The 13,574-nt window shown below is 55.3% G+C and overlaps 1 protein-coding gene across 1 annotated transcript in view; it reads right to left on the bottom strand.

The window, feature by feature from the left end:
• Nucleotides 1-13,574, bottom strand: part of COL22A1 (collagen type XXII alpha 1 chain) — a 236,072-nt gene that overhangs the window by 83,913 nt on the left and 138,585 nt on the right. The window contains exons 31-36 of the mRNA XM_082720691.1: nucleotides 10,626-10,667; nucleotides 7,850-7,882; nucleotides 3,633-3,686; nucleotides 3,319-3,372; nucleotides 2,548-2,601; nucleotides 1,211-1,264 (exon numbers count right to left, since the gene is read on the bottom strand). Coding sequence (XP_082576817.1) covers nucleotides 1,211-1,264; nucleotides 2,548-2,601; nucleotides 3,319-3,372; nucleotides 3,633-3,686; nucleotides 7,850-7,882; nucleotides 10,626-10,667 — 291 coding nt within the window. The remainder of the gene's footprint in view (nucleotides 1-1,210; nucleotides 1,265-2,547; nucleotides 2,602-3,318; nucleotides 3,373-3,632; nucleotides 3,687-7,849; nucleotides 7,883-10,625; nucleotides 10,668-13,574) is intronic.

The following is a 13,574-nucleotide window of genomic DNA, read 5'->3' as shown; positions in this document are numbered from 1 at the left end:
CAGCAGCTCAGGCTCAGGCCCATCATTCTGTGTCCTATGGCCGGACAATACGGTCTCTGAAAGCCAGAGAAGACCCTCCGGCCAGGGAAAGCAGGTTGGCAGGCACCGAAGCAGGGAGAGGAACGTGACAAAGGCCATTTTCCAGCACCACCTCTGGCGACCACCAAGGACATGACTCAGTCTCCCTGGGTCTGCCTGTCCTCTTGGGTAGAACAAAAGCGGTGAGAAGAACCTTCTCCCAGGGTCCAGGGACGCCCATGAATTTAACCGTCGCAGAGTGCCTACTACAGATGCGGGGGCGCCTGGGTGGCTCAGTTGGTTAGGCAACTGCCTTCGGCTCGGGTCGTTTTCCTGTAGTCACGGGACCGAATCCCGCATCAGGCTCCCGCATCAGGACTCCACGGGGAGTCCACTTCTCCCTCTGACCCTCTCCCCTCTCATGCTCTCTCTCTGTCTCTCTCTCAAATAAATAAATAAAATCTAAAACACACACACACACACACACACACACACACACACAGGTGTAGCCCTGTGGAAATGGCTCATGTGTGCCCTCCAGTCGGCTGTATGATCCTTGTGGGCTGATGAACCCGCAGGGCTGACCTCGGTCCACTTCAGGAGGACGCACTGTGTGCCGCCCCGGGACTGAGTGGCACCGGGCATTTTACGGCAGAATGTCAAAGCTGAGATCCGTGCCGACGGTGGGTCTCAGGGCTAGCCCGCCATCGGATGCCTGGGGCCCCGTGAGTAAGGACTCCTCGGGGTGGGGACGGGGCACAGCGATGTCCGTGGCCATCAGCAGCCCTCAGGTGTGGCCGCTCTCTCCCATTTGAGGGTGAAAGGCTGAGGCCCCAGGGAGTATCCTGCATGGGTCTCCGCATGAACCTGTGGCCGGGCCCTGATCAGCACTGAGGGACCCTAAGGGTCAGGACCCGCGAATCCTTGAGCTTTGTCCTGTCTCTTCCAAAGGCAGGCGCGGAGGCTGACCGCAACCTCAATGAGGTCGACAGGCTTCCTGCGGTTTCCTGCAGTTCTCACAGGTTTTGTTCTCCCTCGGAGGTCTGAGGAGCGACCTCGAGCCTGGGGCTGGTGAACTTTCTGGTGACCTTGTCTGGGACGCCCATTTCTCCATCTGTAAGTGGGGGCAGGGATGCCTGTGCCTGCCCCCCCACACCCAAGCTGTGCTGGTGCCCCAGCCCCCATGACTCACCGCACTTCCGGGGGGGCCGCTGGCACCAGGTGGGCCCACAGGTCCAGGACTGCCCTATTCAGAAGCGGAAGTTTAGAAAGTCCCGAGGTGTCGATGACGAACAGTCCCCGGGCGCCCCTCCCAGCCTGCCTTCTCCCCAGTTCACCGTAACTTGCTGCTTCGGACCCCATGTTCCCTCCACCGCAAGGGGAGCCCCTCCCGTGTGTGTGCGGCGGTGCCGAGACACCAAACCTCCCGTGAGTGGGACTCCGGCACAGCCGTGGGAGACCAGAGGGCAGAAGGGCTCTCAGAGGTTCCTTAAGATCAAGGCATGGAGGGGGCAGAGGTGGTGTGTGCGCGTGCACTTATGTGCGAGTGTGTGCACGCCTGCGTGTGCTGACTTTGACAGGTGAATGAGGGAATGCGGGAATGCTTCCTGGAGGAAGTGGACTTGAACTAACACTGAGGGTTAACAAAGATTCCCCAGGAGGAGGCGTGCGGGTCAACACCATGCAGGCGGGAAGCGGGCAGCTCTGCAAGGACTGGAGGCTGCTCTTGCTTCTGCAGGCTTCCGAGCCTGCCCTCGGCTTCACTGCCCTGCAGGCTGCCCTCCAGCCAGGCTCTACTAGCCGGAGGAGCCTTCTGTCCCCACCCTGTGACATCCAGGTTGGCCACCGCCCCTGGCTGGCCCCATTCCCATTAGCCCATAGGCACGGATGGCCTGGGCGTACAAGCCCCCTACAGCAGGGGACCTCTAACCCATGGTCCCAGAAGCGTGGCTGTCACCTGTGTCTGCTTGTCCCTCTAACCACCACCAGGCTTCAGAGAGTCGGGGTAGAGGTGGCCTCATTCCACACGGGAATCTGAGCTCTGTGGCCCCGCGTGACACACCATTTCATCAGCCCCAGGAGTCCAGGGTCCACCCCACAGAGACTCTGGCCCCGCAGGAGGCAAGGCACAGCAGCGGAGAGCTCAAAGGCGTGCACATGAAGGCACGTGTCTGCCCGTGTCCCCAGCGGCACCTGTGTGCTGGGAGTTTCGACAGGACATGGGCATCACAGCACGTGTGCATGCTGGTTTTAGAATATGAGTAGGTATGAGTGTGTGTTTGTGTGTCCCCGTGGGCATGGCCCCTGCACGTGTGGGAGGAGACTCCGTTTATGGGCTGGGCACATGGACAAAGCCCTGAAATGCTGCGAATGCTGCAGAGCCCCGGGGCGTCTCTGCTGGTCCTCACTGCTCCAGGGGCGCCCAGCCCTGGCCAACGGCTCCACCCCTCCCTCCCATCAGCCCAGAGCTGCGAGCCCAGGCACAGCCTCCCTCTGCCGGCATGGGGGGCGGGGGGCGTGAGGACTCACAGGGTTTCCAGCTGCTCCCGGTGCCCCACGTGGGCCTTCTTGTCCCTTGGTGCCCTGTCCGGGACACAAAAGGGGAGGTGAGACATCCTGGGGAAACTGTCCTCATCCCCCAGCAGGCCATCTCGGGACGGCCTGCTCGTCAGAGTCGGGAGATGCAAACTGTAGGACAGGAGCAGAGTCCGAAGCGCAGGGAAACCACAGCCCCCTGCCTTGGGGCTCGGCTTGTCCCGTCTCGGGGGGTAGATGTCAGCGCTGACACTTCATGATATAACCAGGGCTCACAGGACAGGATGGCCCAGGCGCACAGAGACAGCCGGGGGCTCCCTGGGGTCAGAGCCTCCACAGGTCACTCCAAAGGGACCTCTCCAGAGAACGTGCCTGAGGGAGGCTGTTTCTAAGAAGCCCAAGCAGTGAAAAATGACAACAAATTCAAAATGCTAAACCACGTGGTCCCTTACACCAGAGCTGCAGATCAGAGCTAGGAGGGAGGGGTTTCCTGCATCTGAACCACCCCATGCCCTAACATCGCTTCCTCATCCAGGGGTCCAGAGGCAGCACCCATCCCCAGGGCTGCGTTTTGGGGGGCCTTGTGAGTGCCTTCAGCCCTGGAGCACTGGGCGCACGGCCACTGCGGCAGCGCCCCCTGGTGGGCAGCCCCCAAACGCCAGGCAGGCGGACCAGTGGAGTGGGGAGCAGGCCATGGGGGCGGGGGGCGGTGGCTGGTGGGGATCCCGCACCTCAGAGCCCACAGGGGGAGAAAGGGTTTCTTACCGGCGCTCCAGTGGGTCCCCGAGGCCCCAGTTCTCCAGGACGGCCCTGGGGTCCCTGCAATGCAACAACCATCAAGGAACTAGGTCACCTCCCTGCTCTTAGTAGAGGGGGTGGGGCAAGGACACGTGCAGCAGGTTTGATTTGGGATCCACAGTGAGGACATCCCTCCTGAGGGAGGAGGGACGGACTACATTCAGCTAGCGGGGAGCCTGCAGGTAGACCATACAGTTCAGACCTGCCCCCACGCGGCCCTTGGACGCCCTGTGACAGTGCACAGGCTGAGGGGCACGGGGTGCGGGCCGCAGGACACTCACCGGTTGCCCGGGCACGCCAGGATCACCCTTCTCTCCTTTGGGCCCCTGTTCTCCCTGTTGGAGAAGCACAGCGTGGAGCAGACGCGCCCAGCCCTGCCCCGCCCACAGGTCAGCCTCACTGCCCCACCCCCGCCCTCTGTCTGCACCTACCCCTTAGCAAAGGCCACTCCCTCTGCGGGGGGTCCTCTCCCCTAGGACCGCCCTTGGATTCTGATGATTCTCACTCAATCTCCAAATCTAAGACCAAGAATCGCTTCCGCAGGAAAGTGGACCCCAGGCTCGGGGACTCGCGTGGCAGCGCCCTTGTCCTCTGCGGACCTGGCCCACACCCTTCTTAGTAGGGTTCAAGCCGGACTTCCACCCCCCTCCAGCCCCAAGCCCTGCAAGCGCAGATCATCAGTGAATAATGACGGAAGGAATGTTGAGGGGAGAGACTTTTCTCAGACGCTGAGCCCTTCCCCTTCCCGGTCTTGATGGAGAAGCTGAGGAGGAGGCTTTGCTGGAGGGACATGACAGACGGGACTGAACGCGGCACTCTTAATGGCCAGAGTGGGATGTCCAGCTTTTGCTAAAGAAGAGATGGGCCACAGGCAGGAAAAGGGGCACCACTTGGGGGCTGCCCTGAATAATCTAACAGGGGAGGAGACAGACAGGTCATTCTCTAGATCTGGCGGTGTCATGTCCACGGCTCCCAACACAGCTTCTGGGAAGGTAGAGGGACAAGAGAGCCTCACCCTGCTCCACAAGTGACAGGGAGAAGGTGGGCAGATAGGAGGCTCCATCAGGGGCAGACCTGGATGGCTCAAGCCTCTTTCTTTCCAGAGCCAAAGGGCCATCATGGGAGAGGAGTGGAGACAGTGGACCATGGTGAAAACAGCCTCAGGTCTAGATCCACAGGACCTGGCTTAGAATTCTGGTTCTCCAGGTGCCGGCTCTATAATGTTGGATGATGTATGTAGACTTCGTGTCCTCTGTGACCATACTGGCAAGCTGGACAGGTGCTCCCTCTTGCACACAGTATGAGGATTCAGGGACAAAGAGAAGGGGTGGCAGAGATGAACCCCAAGGGGAGATTGGGATGAGGGGTGGAGCTCTCTGGGGAGAGCAGAGTAACCATAAAGCCTGTGCGTCAGAAGGGCTGTGCATGCATCCTTCTACAGGGGCAGGACCTAGAACTGCCCAAGACCACCACAGGCTGCTTAGGGAGACCCTGGGCTCCGCGCCTGCAGGAAGGCCCCAGGACAGATGGGATGAACACTGCCTGGAGTGGAGAAGGGAGGCCTGCGCGGGCAGAGTCTGAAAGCAAAGGCTTCTGAGCGGGAGGACTAAAGAGCACCCTGGGAGCTCTAGGAGGCCAACTCTAACACGTGCGTTAGGGAGCGTGGGGGAGGCCTGTGGCAGGGGACGCTGGCAGACAGGCTGCTTCTCTCCCTGTGCACAGGCAGACACGCTTGGAGACCTTGCCCCAGAGGTTCCCACGTGCCCTCCTCTGCCGAGTGACGGGTGGATCCCCCAGTTAGCCTGGGGTGGGGGCCTGGCTGGTTCTCTCTCTCTGCATCGTGCGTGGCATGCAACCTGCATGGTCTACCCTCGGGGAGCTGTGGCCAAGCCTCCCTGAGAGCCCTCTGCGACGTGCTCTGCGGCACTGACGCGGGTGTGACCTCTCCCCCTCCTTGGGAGACGCCATCACCAACCAGCTCAGGTCACACTCGGACTCCAAGGACAGCAGCACCTTTCTCCCAGCAGGTTTTCCTCCCAGGAAAGGCCCCGTGGTGGGGGTTTTCCAAACTCTTTGGTCTTTGAGTCACTGGCCATACAACCATAAAGACAAAAGGGCTAACGGGATTATCTTGATGATGTACGGTTGGGGGGGGGTGGAGGGGCACGGAGGGACTGCAGGTGGCAGGAAGACAGGCTCAGGACCCAGGAGAAGTCAGGCCAGGCCAGGGGAGGGGCCCCTGGGGGCCCAGAGGCAAGGTGCTCCAGCCACTTCCAGCCCTGGGAGTCAGCGGGGAGGCTGGTCTCACTCCAGGAGCACACAGTAGGTGCCCATCCGTAATCACGGAGTGTCTGGCTGTGACTGGCTTCTCTTCCTACTCCCTCAGCTGGGGAGGTCAGCCACATCGACACCCTGTCTTCGCTCAGGGTCGTTCCAGCAAACTCAGCCCTGGTCGGCGTCCTGAAGATTCTTAGCAGGCTAAGGGGGCAGCAAAAGGCTACCCCAGACCCTTCCCCCGATAGCTGCTCCTGCACCACCTGCTAGCAACTCCCCCACCACCAGTTACAAAGACCCTCTTGAGTTCTTAGCAGCAATTTCCCCCAGCCCCAGGCTGCCTGTCCCTCCTTCATCCAGGGAAGGACTTGATTCCCCCCTCCAGACCTCCACACTGCCTCGAGGCCTCCCCAGGCGTGGTCCTCAGCCAGCCCCACAGACTTCTCCGTCTCCAGGTAGAGGGAGGTGAGCTTTTCCTTCCGGCCTTCCTCCCCCGATATATTTCCTTGCTTCCTCATGCCCCAAACTTAGCCACCTGCTCCCTGTGCAGGGACTCAAAGTAGCAGGCTGCAGGAGAGCAGGGGGGTGTCAAACAACACTTTTCGAAACCATCAGTAAAAATTCAGTTACCATGGCGACGAGGCCAGTCCAGAGAGATGCATGCAATAATCCACAATGAGTCTTTTTTTTTTTTTTCCTAAGACACAATTTCCTCACTTTGCAACCTGACGTGGCTTCCTGGTTTCCAGAAGTCTCAGGCCCCGCAGGGAGTGACCCCACTGGAGGACAAAGAGGGGGTCTGGCAGACCCCCGACTCCCCTTCATGAGTCTTCTGGCCGGAACACCTTGGAAATTACCTTTAACAGAGCATTTCCTTTAAGGAGAGGCTGACCCTGAAGGCCTGTCTCCAGTTGGAGGGGTTCTGAGCAGGCCCGAGGGGGGGGAGACCCAGAGGACCGAGCGGAGGGACCAACGTGGGGTAGTGTGATGTGAGCCGCCGCCATCTGGGCAAGCTGAGTCTGAGCAGCCGGTGAGGACAGCCACTCTGGCCAGACACGGCCTTACAGGGGACAACCCCACCTCGGTTCCTAGCTCCAAAGCAGGTTCTCTGCAACCTGCTTAGCCCCGCTAACCCACGAGGCATCATCCGTGAAATGGGGCACATCTGTATGCCTCAGGGACATTCAGTGCTGCCCGACTGGCACCTGACATGTGGGACACTTTCCTGACTCTGTGCCTTTGACTCCTTTATCCTCGGAGAACAGAGGACACAGCCAAGAGGCCTGCAAATCTGTTCTCTCCCACAGGAGACTCCCAACGACTTCTGAAGTCCCTGCCGCCTGGTGACACCCTGACCAGAACTCCTCCTCCCCATCTCTCCTCCTGAGAAGTTCAAAGAGCTCCTCCTTCTGCCAGGACCTCAGCCGCCGGCTCAGTCCCCCTGCGCCCACCTTTCCTGACAGATACAGGACTCGCTGCGGCTTCTCACGTGTATCTAGTTGACACGGAGCACAAGTAGAAAGCAGCTATAGAAAGAGAGGTCGGCGGGCTCTCAGCGGCCGTGTGGCCTGGACCAGCAGGCCACGTCCCAGGAGCAGGAAACCCCTTCCATCCTGAGGGCAATGGGGACAAGCCAGCACGTGCCCCTGGCCTCAGTGCCACGGAGAGCAAGAGAAGAGCCTGGAGACACTTATTATCCTGAGCACCTTTCGCAAACAGAGGAGAAAAACGTCCTAGTGGTTGCAGTGAGGGTCCTTGTCTGCCAAGGGCCAGTCTTAATGAGAAGCCTCAAGCGCTCCCTCCACTGGCCGCGTCTCCACTGTCCTCTCTCAGAATGGCCACTCCTAGACCCAGTCCCATGTCAGTCCCCAGGTCCCCTTCAGTGCCCACATCCTCAGTAATGCCTGAGGCATCCTTCAGTCCACTGCCCCCACGCTCAGCCCTGTTCTCTAGACCTCCAGCTCTTCGAGCAGTGGAGAACCAGCTTCCCCCAAAGAGAGGGCCCTCAGCCAGAGGAGGGGTCCTCCAGGCCGCTGCACCCCCCCGCCTGGCACTGGAGCCAGGTCCTTGCGGGGCCCGTCCCCACCCCAGCTGCCAGGACAAATCTGGAAGTGCAGCTGCTGGGCAGCCCCGTGTGGCGGGGCCACGTCAGGACCCGGAGCACGCGGGCATCGCAGGCCTGGCTGGGGGCCACCTGCAACCCCGGGGGGCCGTAGCTACTTACTGGCATCCTCGGGTGCGGAGTGAAAAAGGACGTCTGCAAAGGAAACCACATAAATGAGAGAAGCGTGACTCTACTGTCTCAACCTGCCTCTAAGGGACGGACCAAGTGGGAGACAGGGCCCCAGGGCTTCCCGGAGTGACTGTTAGCGTGGACAGACACCGTCACCGATCGCTCTCCAGTCCCTGAGTGGCAGTCAAGGCAGTGCAGAAAAGTGCTTTGGGTAGATGGTGAGCCACCCCCCCCCCCCAAATACCTGTGGGACCACCTGTCAGCTTCTATTCCCTCATTGGTACAGTGGGGGCAGAAACCTCCACCACTCAGGGTGCCGGGAGCTGATATGGAGAGGCTGTGCATGTGGTCAGAGCCTGGGACCCTGGGCCCCCCAAGCCGCTGCCACCACCAGCGTCTGCTGGCAATGATGCATGTGAGGAGGAAGCCAGGGGAGGCGTGATCCAGGCAGGGGGAACCAACATATGCAAAACTCTTTATCCCAGCATGTAGAGCACTGTGGGCAGCCCCTGTGTGGCCCTCCAACCCCATCCCTTGTCCACACCATGTTTAGCGCATCACAGTCTTCAGGGCTTCTTGGGCCACAGGACATTTGCATCTGCTGCTCCTCCAGTCAGGAATGTACTGTCCTCCTCCCTTTATCTAGCTGACTGGAGCCCATCCTTCAGGCCGTTTTTCAATGTCATGTCTGCAAAGACCCCCCTACCCCTCCACCACTCAAATATAAATTAGGTCCCCTTGTTATTCTCCCCGACTGTGCCCCACTCTTCCCTCTGCTGGCATTCACTAGACTTTGTCACATATGTGTACCAGCGCCAGCAGGGGACTAGGTCTGTCTCCCTGATGAGGCTGATGCTCCGGGGCTCCCAAACCCCATCAGTGCCAGGCTCATGGCAGGTACTCAAAAAAATAGTGACTGGACAAAAGGACATCATGGGTTCTAGTCCAAAACCACGATGAAGTTAAAATAGAAGGACAAAAACAAGCTTTTTCAAAAACACCTTGCCTTCCATATTATCCTCCAAGACTAGTCTCTTCTCCAGAAGAAACCACGGTTTCTCAGTTTAGTAAAATTTTCTATATATTTCCATGCAATTCTGAATGTATAGAAACACAGGAATTTGCACAAGAATTATACAAATATCATCAGCAAGCACATGGTTATCCGTCCTCGTTTATAAGGAGAAACCCACATGTTTTTCACAATAATGAAGACGTAGATCATTTGTATTCCCTGCATCATGCGTAAGAAAATTGGAGGCATGTAAACTGCTTAATGAAACTTCCACCACTAGTGAACGTGCAGCGGGAACCGCCCCACCCAGGTGGACCCGGGAGGCCATGCTCGTTCCTCTATGCATCTCCCATGAGCATCAGTATCTTTCCGGGGCCAAATACATTGTGTGTGTGTGTGTGTGTGTGTGTGTGTGCGCGCGCACGCGCGCATATGCACATGGGTCTATTTTTATCAACTAGGAATCCACAGAATGAATATTCTGTGGTTTACTTAATTCTCTGATTATGTCATGTAGGTTGCCTATAATATTTCATTATCAGCAAAACTGCGACGTACATCTTTGTACATACTTTTTCAAACACACACAGTGTAAATATTTCTCTGGGATTGGTGCCTGGGAATGAAATTTCTAAGCTAACAGGTACATACTTTATATGTGGATGTTGAGAAACTTCTCAATTCAGTGTTACCGATATGCCCTCACACTAAATAATCGTGCTCATTTCCCTCCATGCTTTGCAGCATTAGCTGTTTCTGATATATCGCAAAGTTTTATATGAATGGCTCCGACTCTGAATTTGATTCTAAGGGTCTTCTGACATCCTTATGGAATTGTTGAGTCTCGTTTTGATAGGCATGTGTATGGGGAAGAGATTGAGCTCTGGGATCATAATATAATGTACATAAAACCACAGACTAATATTCTCTGTCCTACTGCAAATGGAATTTCTGGTGTTCAGGCTCTCAACTCCTGGCCTCCAGACTTGCCTAACCATGACCAGCACTGAAGACATGTTCAGTTTCCCTGAAATCAGCAGATCAAAGCATAGAATATTAAGGCTGGGGAGAAGCATTAAAATGAAAAAAAAAAAACCCACCCAAAATATGCCCCCCTATTTATAGAGCAGTTGTTTTTAATTTGCTATCATGTGACCAGAAACTGGACTATGTACCTGTTGTGATCTCAGTTCATTTTCACTAGAAATGTACAAGACAGCTGGGTATGATAGTTTTTCTTAACAGGAGAATTTGGTGGTCTTTGAATTAAACAATGTATCTAAGACTGCAGTGCCAGGAGATGGCAGAGCAGGGACTCGGGAACTCAAACCTGCTTTTTTCTGGCTCTGAAGCCCAGTCTTGCTCACCACTCAACACCAAGCACAACTACTACGTGGAAACATGCGTCATGGTTATATACCCAATTCTGAAGTCTTACTCTGGTCAAAGTTACTCCCCCACCCCACCTGTTTCTTGTCTCTGGACCTCAGTTTCCCCATATGTAACAGCAGGGAGGGTGGGGACATACTGTGTCTAGCCAGTCACTATGCTTGCTGCATAAAATATGTCAATAAGCACCAGGTGGTTCTTAAAGAAGCTCATGTATTTCTGGATTGTAAGACCTAGGAATAGGCCTAGCTACTGGCAATCTCCATTAAAAAGATATTTATAACTGAGGGTGTGGGAGGAAGGGGGCTGCCCCATGGCTGAGGGGTTCTCAGAAAGAGTGAAGATGAGAAAAGAGTAACTTACAGTTCCGGGCAACCCAGGGGGGCCTGCGGGACCAGCTGCACCCTGGGTGAAAAAACAGAAAATAAATGACTATGAATCCTTCTGCCAACTCTGCTTAACCTGGGGCACCTTTCCCCAGACAAGAGAATCACCCAGTCAGTATCTATCTTATTAGATTCTGAATCATCAATATTTCAGACATAAACCTTATGTTCTGAGAATTATCTGTGCTAAGAGGAGTAGCCGTACATCATCTCTCTCACTCCACCCTGGTCCGCTGTGAATACGGAAAAGAGTGATCCATGATCCATCTTGTTGAGGACACTGAGTTCCTGCTTACTAACAATGCTGCCAACATCCCCGCTCTGGGCCCTTGGGTACAAAGACAGAAGGGCCCATGGGCCCTGTCCCAGCTCGAGTGGAGGGGACAGGCTCTTCTCAGGAGACAGAGGGGACAATTCGACAATTCTGTAAACAACACAAGTCTGGGAGTTAAACCTCCTGAGTTTTCAACCTCAATCCGCCATTTTATACATTATTTGACCTCATTGGGCTTCTTCACCTCTTTGTAAAATAATGATAAAGGTTCACACCTCACAGCATCACGGGGCACTGACCGAGATTATCTTCAGCAGGGCCCAATAAGGAGGAAATTGTTCTACTTTGACCTGAGGCAAGGGGGCCCCTGGGCTGCTCCCTGTAGGGGGAAGTGCAGGGAGCAGACACAGTCCCCGAAGCCTGTCACTCCACGAGCGCCACAGGATGCCAGGGCACGCAGGTCTGTGCCTGTGTGTGTTCCTAGTGGCCCCGGGTTAGGTCTGATGCAGGCCTTCCACGCACGGTTAGTGAGAAAATGAATGAATAAAACCGGCTTAGAAAAGGACAAGGCCAGTCCTGGTAAGCAACAATGATACAAAGTTATTGTTTCTATCTTACTTCGTTGTTATACAGTTTTTAATTCTAGTTACTGAGTTATATTTTCTATAGGTATTAACTCATTTAGTCTCCGTAGAAACGGCTATAATGCAGATTACTTTGGTGTTTCTATTTCACAGATGAGGACACTGACGCCTAACGTTCACTCCCCTGCTCAAAGTCACACAACAGAGCCTGGTTTTGAGCTCAGAATCCAAGCAGCACTGCCTTCACCAAAGTTCTAGAAGATTTTTTTTTTTTTTCAGAAAGAAAAACACTTTCTCGGTGTTATTGGCATTACCCAACTTTACTTAATTATTCTCCTGACACTGACTTCCTCCTGTTCTAGAAACAAGCTCGTTTAAACCAGTTTACACCACATTAAAAACTCCAAATCATCAAAGCTGGGTGTTTTCTGATGATAAAGGAAATTCTCAACATTTCAGGTGTCTGGGCCTTGCTCCTGGGCTCCCAGGGAAGCTAGACTTCCAACATCTGCCAGCGTCAGAATGACTCAGCAAAACTTCAAAGCATGGGCTCTATTTCTGCCCCAGCACACACTGTACATCTGCTTTGTTAAAAAGAAAAAAATAAATAAAATAAAATAGAATAACCAAAAAGGGAACATTCCAAATGTAAAGGTAAGAAAAACAATACAAGACCTCCCTGGTTCCCTTCAGTTGAGAGTCACACAGCCTTGCCCATACTGAAAACGTAAGATACAGTCTGTAACTTTGTGGAAAGTCCTTCATCGCGATGGTCAAATATAATCCTGCCCCAACTGTCTCTTCCCGGAAGGAGTCTCTTCTTTGTGAAGATTGTGTATCTCGGCAGCTGTCCTAACGTGGGCTCAAATAAAACTCTTTTCCTTTCTCTATAAAAAATTTTAAAGAAAGGTTTGGTGTCGACACTAGGGAACCTGTGAATGTGTATTAAGGAGGAGAGGCCTGGCGTAGAGACAGGTCTCCAATCCAGAGAGCCTAAAGAGTGCCTTTTGGGTAGAGCCAGCCCCTCCCCAGCACTGTGGGGTCAGGCAGGACCAGCAGGTGGGACGGGGAAGACCCCAGACTCCTTTGTGCGGCTGCAGTGGGTCTATGAGCTCCAGAGTTCACTAGATGGTGGGTTCAGATGCCAGCTTTTCCACGAAAACGTGAGCCCTCAGCAGCCCGTGCAGAGAAAGGAGAGCACTGTGCCCACTTTCTAAGATGCCACGGGGCTGAAATGCTCATAGCCAGCGGCGGGGAGGGATAGACTAAAACAGAGACAGGGAAGTGCAAGACATAGTCAGAAGGGGACAATGTTGCTTTAATGTCCTATTTTGGATTTTTGACCAGAATCGTCTATTATTACGTATCTCTCTGGAGAAAAGAGAGGCAGGGCGGATTTTCTGGAAGCTTGAATGTGATTCTGCCACGGGCTCGGCAGCTCCGTCAAAGCAATAAACAGAGTTTTATGGTCTCATGAAGCCCTTTGCATCTTGGAAATGACTTTCTCAAATGAAAACGGCGATTCCAAACACCCGCGAGGGCTGCGGGCCTGGGCAGCTTGCCACGTAAAGCCCCTTCTGTTTCTGGGTCACCATTTCTAGATGACAGGTCTGTCCAGAGTAAAGTCCTCCACCTCCAGCCCAAGAGAGAAGCAGGGGGGAGGCCCCTCCTGGAACCCAGAAACTCCAGGAGGGGCAGGGTTGCCGAGGACGAGGAATTGGAGGGGAAGACTGTGCAAACATGCGGCATGGAGGCAGGGGGGGCACCGAGCGGGAGAAGAGGAGAGACAAGTCCCCTGGGGCATGTGCTGCCGTTGCTCGCGTGCTCAGGGGCCGGGCCAGCCCGAGGCACAGCTCTGCTGAGAGCCAGGACGCAGAGCTGACCCGCTGGCGGGGTTCAGGTCTAGACCGCAATGAGCTCCATTTGTGCACCGCTGGGAAAGCAATGTGGCCTGTGTGTGCCTCACTGTTTCCTCATCTGTGAAGCGGGGATGCTGCTGGTAACGGCCCCCCCCGCCCCAGGGTCGTCCTGAGATCACCGAAGTCACTACACGGGCGGTGCTCCGGGC

The sequence above is a fragment of the Mustela nivalis genome (genome assembly GCF_964662115.1).
Source record: "Mustela nivalis genome assembly, chromosome: 2".
In the NCBI taxonomy this organism is placed as follows: domain Eukaryota; kingdom Metazoa; phylum Chordata; class Mammalia; order Carnivora; family Mustelidae; genus Mustela; species Mustela nivalis.
This window is presented reverse-complemented; position numbering and strand designations above follow the sequence as displayed.